The following is a 22,205-nucleotide window of genomic DNA, read 5'->3' on the forward strand; positions in this document are numbered from 1 at the left end:
GAGGGAGGCTGGCGTCGAAGAAGCGTCAAACATAGAGAACAAGTGTATATTAGAGGAGTCACCGAAAACTCCAGGCGATTCATGCGGCATTCCCATGCGGGTCCTACAGTCAATCCCCTCCAGTCGCTATTTTGCGTTTACGCGGTGTTATCGGTGTTGCTTCCGAGAGTGGGCAAGTTCGATCATCTCACAAGAGGGCAATGGTTCTCAAACTCTCTCAGCTTCCCTAAATTCTGGTATTTGAAATACGTGGAGGACGATGCTACTCTGCGGGCCGGGGGCAAGCACATTCTCAGAGACCCGCACGAATGACTCACGGTGCGTGTTGAAGATTTCGCCGATCCCTCCTTTCGCGAAGCATTTCACTTCCCCGAGAACTCTCTCCATGACTTGAAATCCGGGGCGCCAAATGGTCGTTGGTCCGCTAACAGACAGCAGCCCATCCTTTCGTTAGTGACCGAGACTTACCACTCGAGTGAGGAAAGTGCGCAAACAAGCGGTTTTGAGGTAAGATAATCGTTCATTTGGTGGCATGCGATAAGAATAATTCCTCTTAATAGACTTGCACTTTCCTCGTCGCGATGCCGATAAGCGTGTCCGTCTGGGACACCAAAGTCCTCGGTGCGAGGTTTTTGAAGATGCAGCTCTCGACCCCGCAGGGATTAGACTTTTTCCAGCGGGGAAAGGAAGAGGGAAAAACTTTATTTGCCCGCTAATCCCGTTCAGAAGGGCCGGTTTTCTTTCCAAAAACACCTTCGTACGAGTGTTTCAGTGGCTCGAGCGCGTTTTCCTCGCCAGGGATGCGGTATTCTCATATGGGACGGAATCTCCTCAGAAAAGTCTACGATGCGAATAGCAAGTCGCTAGTGATCGATCGAAGCCAACCACTTCTATCTTCGGTACAGGAGAGAATGCTTTCCTAGAATCAGTCCTGTTTCCGCGCAACAGCTTCTCTCATTCGCTCCGATCGGACGATTTTGAGCCTCGAATCTCTCGTCCCATTCTGTGGAACGGGACAGGCGGAGAATTATTCCCTCCCTGAGCACCGAAAAATCTCGAGCAGATTCGCAACGCCGAGCCAATCCGGAGCCTTCAGAGCTCCTCGCAAAGAGCGGCGGTGCGCTCTTTCGACTCGGGAACCTCGAAGCTCACAGACGCAGACAGAAGACGTCGCGAAAGGCGGCACTCGCCGCTATCAGAAAAAAACTTGTCACGAGAATCTTTTCTTGGCGCCGTTCGGTGTAGGACAAGCTCGAAGCCAATGTCTTCTTATCGGTTGACGCTTCGATCACAATGTCCCGTCCGGTTTCTGATAAACCGGTCATCAAATTAAGTCAATAATGTGAAGTCCACTGATGGCATCTCGATGCTCGATTACTTCATTCTGGAATGTTTTTCGTTGAACACAAACCGATAAGCAAGGGAGTGTTGGTACGTATCTTGCTTTCCAGTTTCTTCGCAGGTTGGCATCGAATCCCACGAAAATGTGCTTTTGCTTTCCTCGGAATGCCGTACGCGAAAGTGACTGTAGATGACAGCTCAATCGCTTGATCCTCTCCGAGCCAGAGCGGACAGGAGCGAGGAGTATGAGTACAGAAATCCGCCGCGAGAACGGCTGGTATTAACGGGTGCGAAAAGTATCTAAGCGCTGGACCGAATTCGCTCGACGGTTCAGCCGCGGAAGAATTGCAGCGATCTCATGAAAAATTCACGCATTGTGAAATGAGCGTCGAAAAAATACCGCAGACCTCTTCTTGTTTTCGCCAGTTTCCTTATAACCTGATTGAGTCGGCTTCTTCCTCGACTATCGTCGCATCGATGTTTCGATTTGAACTTCCGACGTTGGCTCCTCAGCATGATCGGATTGAAATGCTCGCACAATGCTCAAATCGTTGGATTGGTGTACGCGTGCGAAAAACTGTCATCGGGTCCGAAGATAACCTTGACAGCGAGCGACGAATCATCTGACGCCACCGCGATTTTGTCAGTTTCTGTTTTGAGCAGGAGCATCTAAATTGTCGTGATCCGTGAAATCGTCTTCTTCACACAGGTCGAGAGTGTGGGCGGACTGCCTGGCTCTTCCACGAAAAGCGCATCTCGGGGAATATCCTCCGATCAGTCCACCAAATCTCGGTCGCGCGTCGGAGGGAAATCTCCGACTCCGATAAAAAATAATAAGCAGGGGCTGCGCTCCCGAATAGATTCGCTATGCTAGCATGGAACGGAACGCGACTTGAAGACGGATCGGGAAATGACTGCAAGCCAATTTCTGTTCAGCATGCGGGATGCACAGTTGTTTCGGGAAAAGCAAATCGACCGCCCGGACGACTCGTATCGAATCCGGACCTTAGCGAGTCCATGCGAACAAATTGATCCGGAGGGAATCGTGGCATCATCCAGTGCGTCGTATCGTCGTGTAGGAGAACACGATCATCTCCGCTTTCCTGATGAACGAAAGAGGGCAGAGCCTTTTGCCGGCCGAGTCTTTCGTGCCGATGTCTGCATCAACAACAACTAGAAGATGAGATGACGTAGCCGATTGCAAGAGTGTTCCATGTACTGGTCTTCAGGGTAGTCAGAGGGCGTCGCCTCTGTCGCTTCAGGATCTACGAATCGAGAAAACGGTGGAACAACATGCGCGCGAAAACTGAGTTTTCTCGTCTTCGATCATTCGATCCGGCAGAGATTTACGGGGGGTAGGGGTTCCTTCTGAATGGACTCATCTCGACATGGACGTGGAGACGGCTCCCCCCCTCTCGATCCACCGATATTTTTAATTGCATTGTGAGCTTCGGGAGGCATATCGTGTTATTCTTGAGACCGCGTAGCTATACGGTGAGAAAACTGCGATAAACAGACGCCACAACGACGGCGATCGCCGTAGGAGTCATGGGGCGACTCATCCCACTCCGCCTACCCTTTCACTGCGTCGATGACATTCGCTAAGGTGTCCTTGCTTGCGAGTTTCAGACTGCTGACATTTTTTAGCCCTGTCGAATGGACTTGACCAATAACGTCAGATGTTTCCTATAAGCAACGCGAAAACTCCGGATTATAGACGATGACACTCAATGGCAACCAATCCATTTCCGGTGCTCGTCTGGTTGGCAGAAAAGAGCTTCCGAGTCGGAGGAATCGAGACTCCCGAAACTAAGTCATACATTCTCGATTCGAGAGGGACGCTGACTGGGACTCGAAGAAAGTTCCGGAAGTCATCTTAGCGGTTGCGTCTCTGCATCCGATGCAGTCCCTCAACAGCATTCAGCGATTCGAAGCAGGGGAGAGCAGAGAAAATTAGAGTCGCGGTATCGAGGTGGTCTGTAATGCAATCAGGAGTTGTTTTCCTGAGATCGTGATGTACCATTCCGCCTCCGTCTTGATGGAGGCATGGATTCAATACATCATTAATAATTCGTAATTCGTTCCGCTCGTGGCAAGTCGGATATCCGGAAGTTATCTGGTGGAAAGTAGGGGGTCAACAGCGAAGTTCCCACCCGTCAATTCCGCCGGTCGTTCTCCTCACCTTGAGCAGAGCTCATGATTGCAGTGAGGCGACTTAAATTCGATCTTCTGTACTTCCGGAGACCACTACGCTCATTCACCTCTCAGATCTGCCGTTACGATCGCTCAGCTGGGAGATCACGATGATATTCGACAAACGTCTCCCTCGGAGCCACAATTGACAGACTGTAGAGCCCCGCATCTAGGTAGCCCTGACGTGCGATAGGTCTGCTGTCCCGAGTAAACTGAAAAAGATCTTCTATTCGATTGAGCATCCAATCTGTCATCGCTCGAATCTAGAACGGACCAAACTAGATTCCGTGCTCCCGCTGCTGGTTCAATTGGAAGGAGAGCTCTTCAAAAACACGGATCATGCTCCTCTAAGCTTTAGTTCCTTACCTCGATCCAACAGAAGGCGAGTTCCGAAGTCAGAAAACCTGCCTTGCGAACCCGTGAAGCGCGGAGCCGGGCCTTTTACAGTAAGTTCGAATGCCCCGGATACCCGGAGTATCTCACGCTCAAGCTTCTGTTGTAGTCTCCACGGGAATTTGAGCTCCCCGATTGCTTTAATTCCGACTCCGCGATCGGATCCCACAATTCCCGACGAGGAAATCCCGCAAGAACCGCGCGAATTTTCCTCCAAGACCCATTATTGGATGGAATCTCCCCGATCTCTGAATTGTGAAGAGTCGTTCCCCCGATTTCAAGCGTTCCGCATCGATTTTCGTCAATGGCTCTTCAAAGCGATTACTAAGTCGACCAAGTGTGTTTTGAAAATCCGACGATGTTGTTCGTCTAGGGTTGTGGGTTGTGAAAAGAGCCGCTTTCCGAAGCTCCGTGTCAACACAAATGCGATTCAATATTTCCAATCGCGCGGTGCCGTCCATTTGTGCAATGATCAATGATGTGCTGGGATCGAGTGAAAATACCGAAGAACAAATACAAGCTGCGAATATCCTGTGATCAGAGACGTCCCTCGAGATGGATATCACGCTCTTGACCAAGAGTTTTTCGCGCGAACACTCGATCAGTCGAATGGAGACTGTCGAAGTTCGACCTCGCATTGGTTCAAGGCTGCTGCGGCTTTTCTGCTTCGTCCAGGTCGATTAGCATCACTGGAAAAGCCCGTTAGGTAACTACAGTAATCTACCGGCTGTACCGATTTCAGTCTTCATGGGAAATTATTCAAAGTGGTCATCGTCCATCTGTTATCAGAAAATCGTTTCGAAATTCCTCACGCCGGGGAGATGAGCCGGCGGAATGGACGCGGCGCGGTGATTCACACATTTTGTGAAATGCTGCAAGGAGTCATCCTTGTGATCCAGTGATCGATGTCATCTGCATTCTCATACCGCTCATCGGCGAAAGCACGCGAATCAAAGCTAGAGAATAACCTCAGTGAATAACGCTCTCGCTTACGTTCCTCATTACGTCGGTGGTATTTATAAATTTGATTGCGTTTCTGTGTCTTCGGATGCGTAACGGAATATTCGCTCCGCCGTAATGGGAGTTTCATAACGGTATGGGTCGATACGGTAGCGGAACAAGTCAGAAACTGTCTGGGTGAAACTTGGATTTCTGGGGGAAAGGTCACCCGTACCACGTTAGTTCAGCAGCAATACTGATCCGCATATTGGATATTCAGGCTCCCCCGACGATGTCGGTATCCCATCGACGATGATCTCATTGATTCTCACCCTCGACTCGGCTGCGACCTTGGTGGCGTTTTATTGAATTCCTCCCAAAGAAACGGAAGTCGTCATTGCTGCGCTCGTGAAGCATGTGAAGGAAGCACGGCTGGAGTGGAATCTTATGTGTCCGCACCCCGAGAATTAATGAGGGATGGCAATTTTCCGTCGAATCTTCGGATAAGCAGATGCTGATGACCCGTGCTATTCCGGATAGCGGGAGTGGATTCCTGATTTCCACAGCAAGCCACTCGTGTCATTTGAATTATACGCGACCTTATCCACCCAGGCTCCCGTTCGATAACTTGGGATTGCTTTCTTTCCTCGCAGATATTTCCCTGAGACTGATTTCTTTGATTCCAGGTGTTCGTGGAAATGCGGAGCTCGATGGAGAGACTTTCCCTCCTATTGATCTCCCTCTCTGTCTTTTTAGAGTTCGCCGCTTGCGAAGATGTCGAAGTACGGAGTTGTAGAAAGCCTTCGGACTGCGACCCCGGGTACTGCTGCCGGATAGGTGAGCTGGATGCCGCGGATAGAGGCGCGACAATGAGGGAATCATGATCGGCGATTTGAATCTGAGAATTCTAACACAGAATCGAGGTGTTGTGATCCCTTGATACTTGTGATTATAAGCTTATCCGGATCGGGCGCGGAACGCTCTCTCCGACACAGTGAGCTACTGTCGAAGAGTTCCGAAGAGCGTTACGCTAGCGGACCGCCAACGAAATGCAGGGAGAGCTCTGGCACCAGGATAGTTCATTGAGATCCGAGATTCAAGGCGTGCAATGGAAGACTTACCCTCGTTCCTTTGCGAACATCGGAGTCTGTGCTGCGAGCCACATGTGCGTTTCCTCGACTTGCGTCCCGGGATGTTCTTCGATTCATCGCATGAACGCGCTGAGGGGAACCCTTAGCTCTGGATAGGAAGCTCACCGATAAGCCTGCAGATTCCGATCCGAGATGAGCCGAGTATCGGGATTCCGCTCCCCGTTCCGACAATCGGAATGAGGAAACAATCGGACGAGTAAGGGAAACAAAATTCAGAGGAGGCATCCCGCCATCCTCCAATGGTTTGGTTTTCCCTCAAGACACCGCCCTCAGGCACCGGAACTCCTGCCGTCCGGCATTCTATATCCTTCCGCCGACGCGAAGTCCAAGCAAAGCTTATCGGTGCAATCCATCGGAGATGTCTGAGTATATCTCTGAGCTTCGAGAGCTCGGAGACCGCGGGGAAGAAGCGAGGGATACGATCAGAATGGGAACGAGCAACCTCCCTCAGAGCTTCCTACAGCGCGTGGTTTGGTATGGTGCGTCAACGCCAAACCGATTAGTGATCATTGATCATGATCCCTGGTTCAATGAAAGCTGGAAATCCCACCACCGGCATCCGTCGATCGATTGGATCAGACTTCAGCTTCTGAAACACACCCTTCGAACATGCGGGAGATCAATGTTGGTATCGACAGCATCAGCGACCTTGTGATCTCACTCAGTCAGCAGCTTCTTCCGCGAAAACAATCAATGACCAGGCCGGCGATGTGCGAGCGGAATCTGAAAGCCTCCTGTCGAGAAGAGGCGCTCATCCCTAGAGTGATCCACGAAAATTCTCTTTTGTGGAATTGTCAGTGACTGATCACGAATGATGAATATCTGCGATCCAATAAGTCGGAGGCACCCTTATGAGTCGCTAGAGCTCGAAGTCGTACGGCTCAGATTTCTCTGAGCACATTGATCGCAGCGGCGGGTGATTCAACTACATCATACAGGAAAAATATATTTTCCAGGGATGGAACGCTTCAGTCAGCCATTCTGTCAGAAGTTTGGGACCGTCGGAGACACCTGCAGGATGGGAGCCGAACCTGAAGACAAAATCCTCTGGTTTCCTGGTGGACTGACCTTTGATGTTTTCGGAGTGTACCGACAGTTTTGCCCCTGCGAAGGTGGGATCCGGGAGCTAGATTTCTTCATTTAATCCAAAAAAGAAACTTGAGAACATGGATCGATGAGCTACAGCGCTCCTTGGCGAGGCTCTTGATCCGCTCGACTATCCCAGAACTACGCTGAGATAAAAATCTGATCCTCTTCCATTCTTTTTCAGGTGGTCTCGCTTGCAAAGAGGCTATGTGTCAGCCAGAATCGGCGAAAATCGCTGCTCCGACCAAAAAATACAATATCGACGATTTCGACTACGAATCATTGGACAATCGAGCGAAGAGCGATAACTTCGCCGAATTCGACATATAGGCCAATCGGAGGCTTATAAGAGTGCGGATCGAAACTCCTCCTATGGGGTGAACGGGTGTATTGTGAGCACTGCAGTTCCCAATCTAGCGTGCTCCTCGAACTTACACTCGGCTCGGATTTCTAATCAATTTATTTATTGAGTGATGGTGATGACAAGTTGTGCCTCCTGCTTCTCGTTCTGCCACCGATAGAGATGAACTTGCCGTCTCGCCTATCGTAAATTTTCCCGAAGGTGAATTTCTCGGAGTTCTCCCACACAGCTCCGAGTTCCGGGGTAGGTCCGATCGGTACTAGTCTTGTTCGAGAAGAGGAGGGGATCTGTTCCAGCGGGTGCGCAAACGCAGGCGGCAGCATGAGCGAGCCTCGGTGCATCGGCCTCGCGTAGTAGACGTTCGCTCCCGGTTTGATCCTACGAAATAAATCAGATATTCCTCGTCGCAAGCTTGTACTGTTTGGGTGGTCATGAATTTGCCAGGGAGACTTTTCGACCATCTGCAATCGAGCCTCATTGGCGTCTGGCCATACACGAGACGCAAAGTCACCTGTCTTGAAGGAAGCGTCATATTTGAGACCCCGCGGATGAATTATTAGGTTCTGAATGAACTCGTGTGAGACCCAGACGGTATAGAATCGTAGTTTCACGCGAGCGATCGGATTGTATCGATGGGAGAAAGTCGGAGGTTCGGCAACGATCCGCGCATTTCGGCGAGCTCCATCATGAATCCACCGAGGTCTCCCTTGAAACCACAAAATCATCCGGGCTCGGGATATCACTCACCTCTAAATTCTGTGGTCTCCGGGTAACAGAAAGAAGGCCATCGTATTGTACCGAAAATTGAGTTTCTCTTTAATTCAGATGCTGTACATTGAACTCAATAGAGATATCTTCACACAGTCGTCCGTCTCACGCTCCTCGTCCCGGAGGAGGCTCGAGGTGTGGACAATAAATCATTCTGGGCTTTCGCACGCGCTCCAGAAGACTATCTTTGATTATTCTCCGTACATGCAGTCACGCTCGCAAGTACTCACATTCCTGAGAATGCTCAGGTAATATAAGGATAACTGTACAACATAAATACAACATCGATCCCCCAAGGATGACTCTGAGATTCCATGGCACAAGTGATCGAATACAGTTTCATTACCCTAGTTGCCTAGATCCAGATTGATGTCTGAACTATCTCATTGATTTCCTTTCCACTCGACTATGACAACCCCTCTATGGACGTCGACACGACTCCCGCTGAAATCGCAGGAACTGGGTCCAAAATCCCCAAGGCGTTCGGATCTCGGGAGATACCCTGATATTTTATCACGGTACAGGTCATGTGAACACAATGGCTTCAACTTATTATCATTATTTAACGTAGATCTAGGCATCCGATTACTACAAACTCTTTCCGATTACCACAAACTCTTCCTGATTACCCTCACTGGTGTGCTCACGGCCATCGTCCTCTGCTGCTCCGTCTGTCCGTCCGTATCCTGGGGAAGACGGCAGAGGATTTCTTCCTCATCTCCTCACGTCTGTGCTGGAGGAATGGCGACCTGGACTACGTGTCCTGACTGTAGTTTAGTATCACTGATTTTCTGCTTGTCCTGGAGCAGTTTTCCGCCGAAGAACCATCGCTGAGAAGACGTGTCAACATCGATCGATGCTTGGAGTCTCCGCTTAGCATGGAGGATTGATTCTCCAGTTCTCACGTTCAGTTTTCGGTCGGGGCCCAGCGTCGATGTCCGAACTTTCAAAATAATTTCCTCGCCGCTAAGATAAGGCTCACTTTCAGGGGATGGCGAATCGCTCATAGAAGAAGAAGAGTCTTCGACTAGATTTATCGGAGAACAGAGACAGTATATCGGTAGCTGATAACGGTTGCCTGGGGGAGGGGAAAAGATGTTCAGAGACGACGGATCTCTTCGATCGATTTGTTCCCGTGCAGTCGATCCAGTCTGCTGGTCTTAATTTCTGGCAAGAACACCTCACGAGATTCAAACAGTGACAACGATCGATCGCAACTGTCTGATGCAGCGAACAGGTCATGCTCGCGTAACCCTTCCGAAGCTACTTGTCATCGGAAGGCGCTGAAACACGACCTGTGTGCCGCGCGACACGGCGGATAACCTCGAACTGAAAACCAATGAAGCATTTAATTGGAAATTCGGCTCACCAAGCTCATCGTAGCAGTCCAGAAGAGTCCCATTCGGCAATGAGATGTTGGCTCCGTCCACTATGGCTTGAGCTAGAGAATAGTCACTGCTCTCTGAGGCCACTGCGGCGGCTCTCAAGGCGTCCCAGATTTCTCTGCGGCCATCGAACGCTGGTGCCGTGTCCCAGAACTCGTCCCGTTTTGATCTCAATTGCCCCTCCGTCAAGGGCACTTCACTTTTCCACTTCAAAGGCTCATTTCGGAGGGCTTGATTTTTCCCGATCGAAATCGCTGCTCGCAGGGGAACGAGGGAGGCACCGGAATAGGAAAATCGAGAAAGAAAAAGAAATAACGTATTTAGATTGTTGACGAGACACTTGCCACGGAGCGGAATAGATAGCCTAATCAATGCGCTGGGAATGCCCCGACATCGTCGTTGATGGCTCGGTGCACTCCGAAACTCTCTCACGAAATGCGTGCCCTCACGCAGACAGCCTGCGCATCCGTGTACGTGTGCCATTCACTTTGAAGACGAGAGCTCTTACGGAGCGACCCAAAGTCTCAATCAAGTCGGTCACGACACGAACCGACTTCTGAGCTGACTCGCAACGATTTCAGTAATAGATTCTATTCATTTGACGTTTGTTCTACTGCATTCCTCCACCGGAATCTGCTTGCCGTCGTGGTTTCCTTGTGGCTTCCTAGATAACCAGCGACGTCAACACGATCGCTGTACAGCTGCGAGTCTATGTTGAAGACCTTCAACCACGACAGGACCTCTTCCTGGCTGTCGTCAAAAAAAAACGCTAATATTCTGTGATCCGGTGGCGACATTCGCCCGACCATTCAATCGTAAGAGACCCTCTCGAGAAGCGGAACACTACAAGATGGAAAAACTCGATTTCGGTCCCACACGTCGACTCCCTGATGAACTTGAAGCTCGATTTTCATGTATCCGTATATCGTGCTCCTTAGCATTAAGCGAATAAGGAGATCGATCGCTGAGGCGTCCATTGATTTTTGTTTCGAAATATATTTTTTTCGTGCGGCTGCCGCGCGCACTTCAGACAGATGGACTTATTCTGTCGTTGCTCGTATCAATCGTGTATTTCATCCACGCTTCCGAAATTCACACGCCCTCCAAGCTCCATGTATATCCTGGAGAATTCTTGGAAAACTTACTCGAGGAGTAGGAAACAGGCTTATACAAAGGAAAGCTCGAGGAATCACCGTTTCGTCTATTTCTCGGGCTGAACGAATCGGCCCCCAGTAGTGAGCTCGAAAAGGTCAACAACAATAAGTATGTATACGATTCTGACCCTCGCGGCAGGAACAGAGAAGAAATAAGACGAATAAATTAGAGCGCGTGATAAAAGATTATCGCAGGAGACGAATCGCGCCCAATCGGAAAGTGACGTAGATTGAACTATTTTAGAGGATTATTTCTCTTCGTCCCCCAAACGATTTCTCTCCCGATTCCCCAAACGATTTGCCTGCTTCGACTTGGAATTTTTCAAGTAAAATCGGAGAAACGGTCGAACTTTCTTGTTGACCCTAAAATTCTTGTCGCGAGAGATTCCACTGCGAGCCGAGAGGAAGCAGGAGCGCAGCACCCGTCGTGTATCGTTTTCTCTTGGGCAAAAGTCGATCCCGAGAACACGACCCTGAGCATCAAGAGCCACTGCGGTGGAGTCAAGGGTTTTTCCTCAGTCACTTCCTAAAGGTCGCAAACTATTCAGGATACGCTCGCGCTTCAATCGCGCCGATCGACTGCTTACCAGATAATTGTACGCTACCGATCTGGATATCGGCACTAGAAGGTCTCGAGCGATCTCTAGAAGAGCTCAAACAACTGCCCATTGCAGCAAGCACTAGGCGCTCATCGTAGCGCTTATTTCACTGTAGGAACATCGTTGCAGAGGACTCGGGTCCCTTCCCGTAAGCATCGGCAGTAGGATGAAGGAGCAGCAGTACCAGCAGCGGCAGCGACTTACACACTCTTCACGCACAGACGACGACGACGACACCAGACATACGAGCAGCGAGTCGCGAGGAAACAGATGCCTCCCTTGTTCGCATGCGCGATCTTCCGTCACTTAGCGAACGCTCTTTCGTGGAATTTCCGAAGCGCGCTCCTCGAATCCGGATCGCATGCTGAGGCTTCAGTCTCACGGTATAAATAACATACGGGGGTCGTCTCGACGCTCACCGCGAAATTTTGTCGAGCACATTCGATGCTGGTCGAAGTCGCGAAGACCCTCTCCCAATGAAACAAAACAATAGGCTCGCCGCCGTCGAACGTCTCCAGTTCCGTCGTTTAGGAGGCGGAATTGTTTTTCTTATCCAGAATTATTATGATTTCACAGAGCAGCTGAGTGGGAAAGTTCGTGCTGTCTGTCGCAGAGAGACTGACTGAGCTGTGAATTCGTGCGATCGCAGCCGCATCCGTGGCGGTTGACGACAGTTTGTCTATTTGTGTCATGAAATGCAACCGAATTTGAGCAATATGGAAGGTTCGTCGCAGAAAGGTGTGCTCTTATAATTACCAAACCCTGTACGCTTAGCTGCCGAGCTCGGCCTTGAAAACGGCATGTGACTGACTGTTTCGAATCGGATTATTAGAATTAATTTCAAAATTATTGTCATGCTGTGGGGAGCCACTTCGAACCGCTCGGGAGCGATCTCGAGGTTCTGACGCAGTCGATTCTGATCTACCGCGAATGGGACGAGGGACGTAGTGTCTCGGTTCTGCGCACTGGATGGTATGTCATCTCTGATTCGAGTGGGAAAAGTATCCGGTTGATGTCCGTCGCACCGGTGGGCTCCTACGCAGTGGTGGAAACTGGAGTTCGAAAGCACAACATGGATATAATTCTGAGCTCCTCCGAGAGATTCTTGAAAATCACGGACGGCGCTTCGTAGAGTCGAACCCCTAGTCTCAGTGAGTCGTCCGCAACTTTGGCACCGGTTCAGGTTGACGGTGGCTGAGGGTTAGTGCCTTCTCTGCTTGAGACTCTCTCGGCTAGATTAGCCACTGTTTTTGAAGTCTTCCCGAAGTTGACATCTCCGTACGGGTTGGCTACTCGTCTGAGACTACCAGTACCCATGAAGAATAGCCGGGCGCATCGCAGAACGAAGCCGAGCTGATTAGAGGAATTTTTCCGTAGAATCTTCCGTTTTTGCTCCACCGTCTTGGTCGCACGTAGATTCCGACGATGGCAATTCTCGAAGGTGAGGTGTCAGCTCTTTTTCGGCATTCGATTTTCATTCTCTTGTGCGACACGTTCTGGTTCACCATAGCAATTTACTTCGTGGCGGTTTTGGTTTTAAGTGAGAACATCATTTGGCGAAGTGAGTCCCTCCCGTATTGTGTTTCATCAGTACGAAGCAAACTCTGACCACCACTGGCTGAGGTCCAGCGGTGGCGGGAGAATGCCTTTAATCGACACCAGCTGATCATTCCGGGGAACGAGTTTTCCCCTACGAGGATGAGATAACTTGCTCAAGGAATCATTCATGTCATGAATATTCATTTTCGCCGTAATCCTATTCCAGAGGTGAGACAGATACTTTCGCACGAAGGAGCCGCCGGCGGTGGAGCAGCGGCCGCGGCGGCTGCGCGACCCACCACCCTTGCTTTTGAAGCGCCCAACCGGGGTCCATCGCCGCTACCTCTACCGTTGAAACCTCACTGGTTTTACATGAAACAGAACGAAAAGCAGTGGATACCGTTCTCTTTGCTGGATTCAAATGAGCTCGAAAATGGTGGGTACCGATCAGCCCGAATTATTGTGGTTCCCGGTCGTATTGATGAACAGAGAGTCTCTTCATTCCGTTTTCCCCGTGAGGAAGAATCTAAGTCTATTCAATCTTGCAGCGCACGTTAAGGGCGATGGCATCGTCACCGTCTGTGGGGGGAGGTTTGAAGTCGATTTATCATCGAAAAAAATGTATCCTGTATATTGGCAGGAGCCGGTTGTTATTCACGTGAGGAGATGCAGTTGGTTCTTCAAAAACGAAGGCGACACGAAATACACACCCTATGATGAAGATATTGCTCATATCCTCGAGGTGAGGCCACGGAAAGAAGAGGATCCATCCTCGCTTAACACCAGTGTTTCATGACCGCTTTAGACCAGTTTCATGATTCTCTCCGAATTTTTCAGGAAACGTATCAGAAATGTCATAACTTGAATAAATGGAATCGTCAGATAGACATCGGAGGAAACCAATACGTAAAGATGTTTAATCCCAATTTGATGACGCATCAAGTGGCCAGTGGTTTTGCTGACGAGTGGGGGAACATCTCGGTGAGTTTTATTCGCGCACTCCATCGCTCTCATCACCTATGAATCTCTATAAATACTGGGAAGGGCTCGAATTCGAACGAGAACTCTCGGTTTCCCCGCCAAGACGGAATCTGCTTTCAAATTATAGGATTCTGCTCCGCGTCCTCGTATGGTCAAGCGAGGTGCGGAAAATATCGCCGAAGGAGTGTTCGAAGCCGGCGAGAGTGAGACGATCGATCATTTGATTTTCGTCGTACACGGTATCGGGGCTGTTTGTGATTTCAAAATGCGCACTGTAGAACAATGTCTCGACGAATTCCGATCGATGAGCAATCAGCTCATACAAAATCATTTCGCGGAGCAATTTCAAACGGGCAAAGTCGGTCGAGTCGAGTTCCTGCCCGTTTCGTGGCACAGCAAACTCCACGGCGAGACAACGGGTCTCGACGAGTGAGTATACAGAGTTCCATCTCTACATTCAATCGCAATCCAATGCGGGTCAAATGAACTCCTTGAGCAGGGGCATTAATTTATTGTCCCCCATTACAGGAAACTACAGAAAATCACCATAAACACTATAAGTCGAGTACGGGAATTCTTGAATGACACCATTCTCGACGCTCTGCTGTACACATCCCCTGTTTACTGCCAAACGATAGTCGATCAAGTAGGATCCGAGTTGAATCGTCTGTACCACTTGTTCAAGAAGCGCAACCCCAAGTTCAACGGGACCATCGGACTCGCCGGGCACAGCTTAGGTTCGCAGAGGAACAGTAACGGCATGAGGCCGGGAGATCTATCTACCGAAAAAAAAATGAATTCCTAAAGCCGAGAAATCTACAGGCTCCCTGATTTTGTACGACATCCTGATCCACCAAAGACCGGCTTCCGCAACCCCCGTGGTCACCCCCCAGACTTCCATCACGCCCGCGACACTAGAGGAGCTCTTCGATCAGCTGGCGATTGAACGAAACCACATCGATATCTTGAAGAAACACGAAGTCGACGTGAAAGCCCTGGAATTCATGAACGAGGCTGACCTTCTGGGCTTGGGGATACCGGTTGGACCTGTGAAGAAAATCATCAATGTCTTGAACCGATATCCAAAAAAAGTTCTACGAAGGAAGCAGAGTTACACGAGGGCCGAATTTCTAGTTCAAGGGAACGAAGGTACGCCCGATTCGGGGTCATTTCTCGGTCATCGGCGAAATCGATCAGGAATCTCCATCACCTAATTCCCAGGAGCGGGGCGCGCAATGAGCGATCACCTTCATTTCAGGCACGGGTCAACTCACTGTGAACTACCCGCAACTGGAATTCCAGCCCGACTGCTTCTTTGCGATGGGAAGCCCCATCGCCATGTTCATCGTGGTCCGAGGCAACGAAACTCTAGGGAAGGACTACCGCTTGCCAACTTGTCCCCGTTTCTTCAATATCTACCACCCCTACGATCCAATCGTAAGTTCGGGCGCAGATTCCGCGACAGGTGGATGAAGGCCGCATTGGCGGGACTGTTTGGGTTTCCGGGAGAGCGACGCTAGTCAGAAGACATGAATTATGATTTCACGATCATATCTGATCCGGCGATGCTGAAGCTTGTCCGAAATCCATGCAAACCCATCCTTCACCCGAAGGCATACCGTATGGAACCTCTCATCGATCCCTCGCCAAATCTTGAACCTGCTCAAATTCCGCACCACAAGGGGCGCAAGAGAATCCACCTCGAAGTCAAGGAGTCGCTGAAGAAAGTCTCAACCGAAGTGCGGCAGAAGATTGTAGGGGCCGTATCTGTGCTCAGTAGTTCGTTACAGCGAAGAGATTCTGATGTGAAAGAAACTCCCGGACAGGTAATCTCAAGTTTGTTGGAATTACCCGCTGTGATTGAACAATGCCGCTCCGAAGGGTTTTTACTGTGCACGAATGAGCTCTTCCACGCGATCCTTAACGAGAATTCGCAATTCCTAATACTTTGAAGGAATCTCCGATCGAGAGCGAGGACCCGACTTTGGCGGAAGGGAAGCTGTCAGCAGTTTCTGAATGGGCGTTGAATTCGGGTCGTCGCGTCGACTACGTGCTGCAAGAAGGACCTTTCGAAAGTTTCAACGAATACCTGTCCGTGCTCTTCAGTCACGCTTGTTACTGGTGAGCTTCTCCAGAGGAGAGGAGGGACTTCTTGGGTTTCTGTCTGCTTTCAGCGATTTTCTCCCCGGAGACGAATGATAAAGAGAAGTAATTTCCGCGGTATTGTTCTTCCAGGGAGTCGGAAGATACATTACTTCTCATGGTCAAAGAGCACTACGCTCTTCGCAATATTCACCCGAACACAGCAACGAAATACGCCCCACTGATCCCTTTCTATCCATTATCGCCCACCTCGCCGACGGAGCCTGGCGGCGAACGAGATAAGGAAGCAGAAGTTGGACCTTTCTGGAGCTCTGTGGCGACGATAACCAATTACTTCTCTTCATCGCGACCCGAGCCTCCGCAAAAGCCTCTTTCGACCGATAGTTGAGCACATTCAGCGCTGTTGCTGTTTGTATGCCAGTTGTCGAAATTGTGATCAAGACGTGTGAGATTCCAAAAACTCCAAAGGGACGACACTGTTCCGGATGCCACAGAGAGTTTCCCCGCGGGGTCGATCTATTTACTTTCACCTGCTCCGGAACGGAGGGGATCTCCCCAAGTGGTCTCAGGGTACTATCTGCTCTACGGAAATGCACTTACGGTGTTCTTATAAATTATTATTCAAGTTACGATGTTAAACCTGTATTCTTGTTTTGCTCTGGGTCCTAGCGCGACCTAATACAGTCCTCGTGGGCGGTCCGCTCATCTTATCCCGTCTGAGACGATTGAACCCGAGGAGAAATCAGATTCCCGCCGGATTCCTCGCAATTCCTGTCGCATCAGACGCAGTGATATCTCTATGAAGCGTATATTGGGATCGGCAGAGAGTGTAAACAGGAATGCGGAGCATTTGTGAGCGCGACGCTTGCCTTTTAAATCCAGAGCACTAGTTGATATGAGATAATAAACTTAGATAGTTTACGGAACCGTACTCGCTGATTGATTCTTCGACCCAAGCTTCGAATACAATCGAAGCGATCCCCTGAGCTTCGACTCATCGCGTGGACGCTACTAGCCCAACGATCTAAAGTAAATTCTGCTTGCAGACATGATCGGAATCACTTCTGGAACGGCGTGGACATGATGGATCTCCGGGAACAACCTTCGCAAATCGTGTGCTGGTCTTCGTGCGATATTAATAAAGATACCGTCCCTCCTTCTCCAGTCCTGTGTGGCCCTGTCACGTAATTATTCGACTAGACTAAACCATTCTCCTGCTTCCAGTCGTTTGGACTATGCGACACCAGAGCCGCCCAGTCGCGCTAGAAATCATCGCACGAGGTGCCCCGAAAGCCGAGGAGGAAGAGCCTCCCGTGGGCCACGCCATAGACGGCGACGGCTATTTTCAATCGGAGGTGCAGGACGTCAGGGAGACCGTTTACGAAGCGGCTCATGGTGTCCAAGAGACTGAAATCGGAGCCGACGCGAATCGGGACCAAGACGCTGACAAAGAATCCTCCAACATCGAGTCGGACGCGAATGCCAGCAACGTTGAGTACGGCGGCGAGTGCTCCCTGCAGACGACCGATGGCGATGAGGAGGAGAAGCGGCAACAGGAGCAACCTATGATGGTGGTACAGCAAGTCGACGAAGGCGATCAGAGAGAACAATACGTCTTACTGTTCCGAAACGATGACGAGGAACCCGTGGAGACCTACGTTGTGGAAGGAGAACTCCAAGAAGAGGAAGATGAAAACGAAGAGCAGCTCCCGGAGCAGGAAACGGTTCAACCGGCGGCAGTGAGGGTCAACGGCAGGAAATGCTTCAAATGCGATGAGTGCGACTATGTCTGTAAGCGGCGCAACTACGTCAAGATACACAAGCAGAAAGTTCATGTCACTCCGAGAGAAATGACCTGTTATCTGTGTCAGGGAAATTTCGCATCGACAGCGACGCTTTACGCCCACATGGGTCAGGCTCATGCGGAGGAGCTACCGTACGCATGTGAGATTTGCGGGTATCGGGCGCGGGCTCGGCATCGAATCGTGAGCCACAAGTTGAGCCACGATAAAGAGCCCAGATATAAGTGTGATTTCTGCAGCTTCGCCACCCGACATAAGTATCTCAAAACCCAGCATGAGTATACTCATCAAGAGGAGAAGCCTTTTAGCTGCTCAATTTGCGAATACAAAGGCAGATGGCGGAGTTCCGTGTACATGCACATAAAAAAAAGGCATCGTGATCTCCAGGGCCTCGAAGCCCAACGCTGTGTTCAGCAGGAAATCGAAACGACAGCTCCTGAGTGTGCGCCACCGAAAACATCGTCGACGCGTTGAAAAATTCGCCCTCTGGCGACGGAGGGCGGCGTCGGATAATTCGCCGCCATGGTGGCTGTATTTTTGGATGTTCGATAATTAATTGACACCGTATAGATCTAACTTAATAAACATACAGATATTTTGGCAGAGGATTCCCATAGACTCATGATCAGTTGTGATCTGCGTGTCTCAAAGTTGGGCACCTCAATCATCACCGTGAGGGAGATGTATTTTCATGAACATTGAATTAAATTCTCTCAAAGTTATTGCGAAAGCTCATGGTTTCGAAATCCGATAAATTCCTCGGGTCAATTTTTATGAACTACGAGCCGGGAGGGCGCTCCGCGCCCTCGCGGCTCAATTGCCCGCACGCCGGATGCGATTCTATCCAAGGCCCGAGCGAGTTTGTCGAGTGATTACGACGGAAAGCGTGATACCGATTCGCAATGAATGAGTACGACACCAAAGAGCATGAACACATGAATTAGCATGAGAAAAATGATGCGATGCTTTCGCAGGCCTGAACGAATTTGTCGTGAGTAATCGGCAGTTATTGTTCTGAGGAATATCTGATATGGAGATTCCCTTTGTCCGATGTATGCCTATCTGATATCTGAATGATAGCACGACGCATGAGCATTCACAACTGTGCTTACAGTTTGGAATCTCTATTCACGGGTCGATTCGCGGGCGAATTGAAGCAACGCCTCCGACTTATCTTGGGCATGGCGAATTCAATGAGGAGACCTCTGAGCCTCGTGACGAAACTCCACAGATCACAAAAAAACACTGCTTAGGTCTCTCGTACTTGTCACTGAATCTCTCGAAGAATGTAGGCAAACCGCGCGTGAGTCCCAAAGTTCTTTTTGTCGAAGATGTTCACGACAGAAAACTCTGATTGGAGTTCAAAAAGATATATGGATGCAGAGTCGGACTCTCCCATCGCTCCCATGGAGCAGGAGAAATGATTGCACAGTAATGAAACAGGTGAAATATATGGGCATCGCTTATCAGATACGCTAAAGAATTATAGAAGAAATTTTGGAAAGCATTACGTTCGATCTCGTAGCTCTCGATTCTCCTCTGATGATCGAGTGGAGAACCCCGATATTTGGTTCAATGCCGGACCGATATTACTGCTTTATTCTATAGGGGGAGAAATTATCATTATCAAATTAGATCATGCTGAAATTAGTAGGCTGCTGCGACGTCTCTCGAATCGCGCGCCTCGCCGGAACGGTCGTGGCATCATGTGGAGAGAAGTGGTGGAGAGGATTTCCTTTCCAGCGAACACTGGAGAAAAACTTGATAATTTTCCGGAATAACTCGAGAACGATGCGATTGATCGAGTGGAAAAGTACTTCTTACGCTAGCGGGAATGATTCGGCATCGAGTCAAAGTAACTTGAAGTCTTTTGACAGACAAATAACCCCGATATTTGGTACAATGACGGACCGACATTACTGCTTTATTCTATAGGGGGATACTCGGAACAGCTGAGCTTCAAAAGGAAGTGAGCATGGAGTCCATTACAACTTGCAGAAGTATCCACCAGCGACGGGCAAGGTTTCGCCAGTGACGTAGGCGGCGTCGTCCGAGACTAGAAACGACACAGCCCCCGCAATGTCCTCTGGAGCTCCGAGCCTAGATCGGAATGGAAAGGGAATGGGACGCCTTTAGAATGATTATTCCGGGAGCTTTCTGATTATCGCGTATTCGGGCAGAGGCAAAATGAGAGATCTCACGATCGGGATTCCTCTCAGGGATTCGATGAGAATAAGTTACAACTGGCTGTAGTCTCACCTTCCCAGAGGGGTCGTTTGCAGAATCGCGTCATTGACCCCATCATCCTCCCAGAGAAGCTGGCTGAACTTGGTCTTGATGATTCCGGGTGCTACGCAATTTACGCGAATCTTCGAAGCCGCCAGTTGCAGGGCTGCCGCTCGCGTCAGTCCCAAGAGAGCAGTTTTGGACACGGAGTACGCACCGAGGAGCTGAAGCGAATTCCGGAAGGGAATATTTACCATCTCCTCAACCTCTCCTCAGTTAGGATGATGATCAATCAAATTCCTCGCACGTCACGTGGACTCACCGGCATCGCCTGGTAGGCAGCGATCGAAGAAATGTAGACTATGTTTCCCTGTCCCCGTTTCTCGAGGAGCGGCACAGCCTCCTGCGTCAACATGAACGCGCTTTTGACGTTGATTTCGAAAATCTTGTCCCAAGCTTTCTCCGGAGTGTCTAGTACTTGGGTAGCGGACGGGTTCACGGCCGCATTGCTAACGAGGATGTCGAGACCACCGAACTTGTCAACAGCTGTCTTGAGGAGGTTCTTGCGCTGATCGGCGTCGCCGACATGACACGGTACTCCTGTCACGGTGAGGCCTTCCTTCGTCAGAGTCTCCACGGCTTTGTTCACGTTGTCTTCCTTCCGCGACGAAATCACGACTTTTGCACCGTCCTGCGCGAGACGGCGGGCAATGGCGAAGCCGATTCTGTCGACAAGGGGGAAGTTTTCCTCTCGAACTCTCAAATGCAATCTCCGTCAAGGACCGATAGCGATCCTGCCTGAACTCACCCATCAGTGGAGGCGGTAACCACAGCGACTTTCCCTTGTAGTTTGGCAGCTGAACCCATGTGTCTGGCTGCTTGAAGTGTCAGCCGGCGACCATGCGAAAACATGTTCAACTAAAAAAGTCTATGTAGAATTAATAGGAACAGACACCCCTCGGCGGAGACAGAGCGTCCGGGGAACAGAGGAAAAATGAAGTATGTGACAGAACGATTCCGTTCGGAACGTTCCGTTCTCGCGAGTGAGCGATAACACAGAGGAGACACGACAAACATCGCGATCGCATGGGAGAAAGGGACATGGTTCAAATCAGCGCGCCAATGAGACTGCTCGGTTCCGGCAACCTGCGGTCTTCGGAACGGCTTCACTGGAATCATGTGAAAGTAGAGCTCCGTACGAGAAAAACATGATATTAACGTTCGATTCGTCTCATGACGTCTTCTCCCTGACCAACGCTCCTGTCCGAGGGTCTCTGAAGGCAGTCCCGAATCAGACGTGCCGTGTGAGAGTCCTGTCCGCGATTTTCCTCCGTATGCACATGATCGTCATCTGTTGCGCCAGGGAACTCCTGGCCACGAATCTTCAATCAGGAAAAAAATCTTCGCCCATCGTCCTCAACTTCAGGCCTCCCAGATATCATGAAAGACATGGAAAAGGCTCGCCGAAGATTCGGGAGACCGCATCGAGTGATAGAAGCAACGCTTAGCTCACTTCGGGATCTTCGGTCCTAGTACGTACCTAAATTCGGTGACCTCAATTCGGATGCTAGTAAGAAGGATGACCCGGAGCATCACAGGGAGCATTGTACGACATGCAGTTTTGCAGTTTCCAAGCTTTGCGTGCGTTTGTTTGCCAATGAGCATAGCGTCGCAGCTATCAAGCTCCCGCCAACAGGACCGGATTCGGGACTCTTGTTCGCTCAGAAATGTGAGGGACTGAAGGACCCAACATTCATCCGCAGCTCCAAGTAAGTTTTCTCAACGGAAAGTTCCGCTCGATGGGAGGCTCTTGAGCCCTCCTCTACGGCTCTCATCAGGTCGCGACTGGCGACATGAACGACACGGGGGGGAGTTGAGGGCGAATTCGCCCTGACATGAGCCCGTTTCCCCGATTCCGTCCCGTGAGTTCTTGAGATGCTGAGGAGAAATCATGATGAGTAACGAACGTTTGCGCAGGTTCGTCCTCTTGCTTCAAGTTCCACCGATGATCTGCCTCAAAAACCTTCGCGTGATCATCATTATGGCTTCATTGAAAGCTTCACGTGAGTACCGGCCCGGGGAAGCTCAGCTTGGGGCACGTTTCTGATATAGAGTTTCAGCCTGTGTGTTCTCCTTGATTCAGGCGGGAACGACTTCGTGAAGCTCGACTGTGTACATGGAGAA

The 22,205-nt window shown here is 50.2% G+C and overlaps 5 protein-coding genes across 5 annotated transcripts; 3 read left to right on the top strand and 2 right to left on the bottom strand.

The window, feature by feature from the left end:
• The first annotated feature begins 429 nt into the window (after window positions 1-429).
• On the top strand, window positions 430-7,656 carry LOC100906939 (astakine). Its single transcript, XM_003743622.1, has 4 exons — window positions 430-507; window positions 5,553-5,703; window positions 6,974-7,129; window positions 7,288-7,656. Exons 2-4 carry the CDS (start codon window positions 5,565-5,567, stop codon window positions 7,431-7,433), a joined length of 441 nt encoding a protein of 146 aa, XP_003743670.1. The 5' UTR covers window positions 430-507; window positions 5,553-5,564; the 3' UTR covers window positions 7,434-7,656.
• Window positions 7,657-8,260: 604 nt separating this feature from the next.
• On the bottom strand, window positions 8,261-11,452 carry LOC100907087 (ubiquitin domain-containing protein 1). Its single transcript, XM_003743623.2, has 3 exons — window positions 11,359-11,452; window positions 9,602-9,871; window positions 8,261-9,310 (listed from the first exon to the last, which is right to left on the bottom strand). The coding sequence occupies exons 1-3, from the start codon at window positions 11,438-11,440 to the stop codon at window positions 8,955-8,957; spliced, it is 708 nt and encodes a 235-aa protein (XP_003743671.1). The 5' UTR covers window positions 11,441-11,452; the 3' UTR covers window positions 8,261-8,954.
• Window positions 11,453-12,086: 634 nt separating this feature from the next.
• On the top strand, window positions 12,087-16,603 carry PAPLA1 (Phosphatidic Acid Phospholipase A1). The gene is made up of 11 exons (XM_029111570.1): window positions 12,087-12,108; window positions 13,136-13,345; window positions 13,458-13,651; window positions 13,747-13,890; window positions 14,018-14,319; window positions 14,419-14,627; window positions 14,713-15,039; window positions 15,149-15,327; window positions 15,504-15,716; window positions 15,866-16,011; window positions 16,126-16,603. The coding sequence occupies exons 1-11, from the start codon at window positions 12,087-12,089 to the stop codon at window positions 16,379-16,381; spliced, it is 2,202 nt and encodes a 733-aa protein (XP_028967403.1). The 3' UTR covers window positions 16,382-16,603.
• Window positions 16,604-17,228: 625 nt separating this feature from the next.
• Window positions 17,229-18,398, top strand: LOC100903988 (transcriptional repressor CTCF). The gene has a single exon (XM_003743685.1). The coding sequence runs from the start codon at window positions 17,229-17,231 to the stop codon at window positions 18,267-18,269; it is 1,041 nt and encodes a 346-aa protein (XP_003743733.1). The 3' UTR covers window positions 18,270-18,398.
• Window positions 18,399-19,735: 1,337 nt separating this feature from the next.
• On the bottom strand, window positions 19,736-21,070 carry Dhrs4 (Dehydrogenase/reductase 4). The gene is made up of 4 exons (XM_003743624.1): window positions 20,830-21,070; window positions 20,344-20,746; window positions 20,055-20,245; window positions 19,736-19,895 (listed from the first exon to the last, which is right to left on the bottom strand). The coding sequence occupies exons 1-4, from the start codon at window positions 20,931-20,933 to the stop codon at window positions 19,781-19,783; spliced, it is 813 nt and encodes a 270-aa protein (XP_003743672.1). The 5' UTR covers window positions 20,934-21,070; the 3' UTR covers window positions 19,736-19,780.
• Between the last annotated feature and the right edge of the window lie 1,135 nt (window positions 21,071-22,205).

The sequence above is a fragment of the Galendromus occidentalis genome, unplaced genomic scaffold (genome assembly GCF_000255335.2).
Source record: "Galendromus occidentalis unplaced genomic scaffold, Mocc_1.1 scf7180000077450, whole genome shotgun sequence".
Taxonomy (NCBI): domain Eukaryota; kingdom Metazoa; phylum Arthropoda; class Arachnida; order Mesostigmata; family Phytoseiidae; genus Galendromus; species Galendromus occidentalis.

Bases quoted from the DNA above. Each gene is read 5' to 3' on its own strand.
- LOC100906939 (XM_003743622.1), top strand. From the start codon at position 5,565: ATGCGGAGCTCGATGGAGAGACTTTCCCTCCTATTGATCTCCCTCTCT. The intron at 5,704-6,973 runs GTGAGCTGGATG...TATATTTTCCAG, and splicing joins CGGGTACTGCTGCCGGATAG to GGATGGAACGCTTCAGTCAG. The intron at 7,130-7,287 runs GTGGGATCCGGG...ATTCTTTTTCAG, and splicing joins ACAGTTTTGCCCCTGCGAAG to GTGGTCTCGCTTGCAAAGAG.
- LOC100907087 (XM_003743623.2), bottom strand. From the start codon at position 11,440: ATGGGCAGTTGTTTGAGCTCTTCTAGAGATCGCTCGAGACCTTCTAGT. The intron at 9,872-11,358 runs GTAAGCAGTCGA...CCCTGCGAGCAG, and splicing joins CGGTAGCGTACAATTATCTG to CGATTTCGATCGGGAAAAAT. The intron at 9,311-9,601 runs GTGAGCCGAATT...CCCCTCCCCCAG, and splicing joins GGACTGCTACGATGAGCTTG to GCAACCGTTATCAGCTACCG.
- PAPLA1 (XM_029111570.1), top strand. From the start codon at position 12,087: ATGGAAGGTTCGTCGCAGAAAG. The intron at 13,891-14,017 runs GTGAGTTTTATT...TTCAAATTATAG, and splicing joins ACGAGTGGGGGAACATCTCG to GATTCTGCTCCGCGTCCTCG. The intron at 15,717-15,865 runs GTAATCTCAAGT...ATCGAGAGCGAG, and splicing joins TGAAAGAAACTCCCGGACAG to GACCCGACTTTGGCGGAAGG.
- LOC100903988 (XM_003743685.1), top strand. From the start codon at position 17,229: ATGCGACACCAGAGCCGCCCAGTCGCGCTAGAAATCATCGCACGAGGT.
- Dhrs4 (XM_003743624.1), bottom strand. From the start codon at position 20,933: ATGTTTTCGCATGGTCGCCGGCTGACACTTCAAGCAGCCAGACACATG. The intron at 20,747-20,829 runs GTGAGTTCAGGC...CCTTGTCGACAG, and splicing joins GTTACCGCCTCCACTGATGG to AATCGGCTTCGCCATTGCCC. The intron at 19,896-20,054 runs GTGAGACTACAG...ATTCCGATCTAG, and splicing joins CAAACGACCCCTCTGGGAAG to GCTCGGAGCTCCAGAGGACA.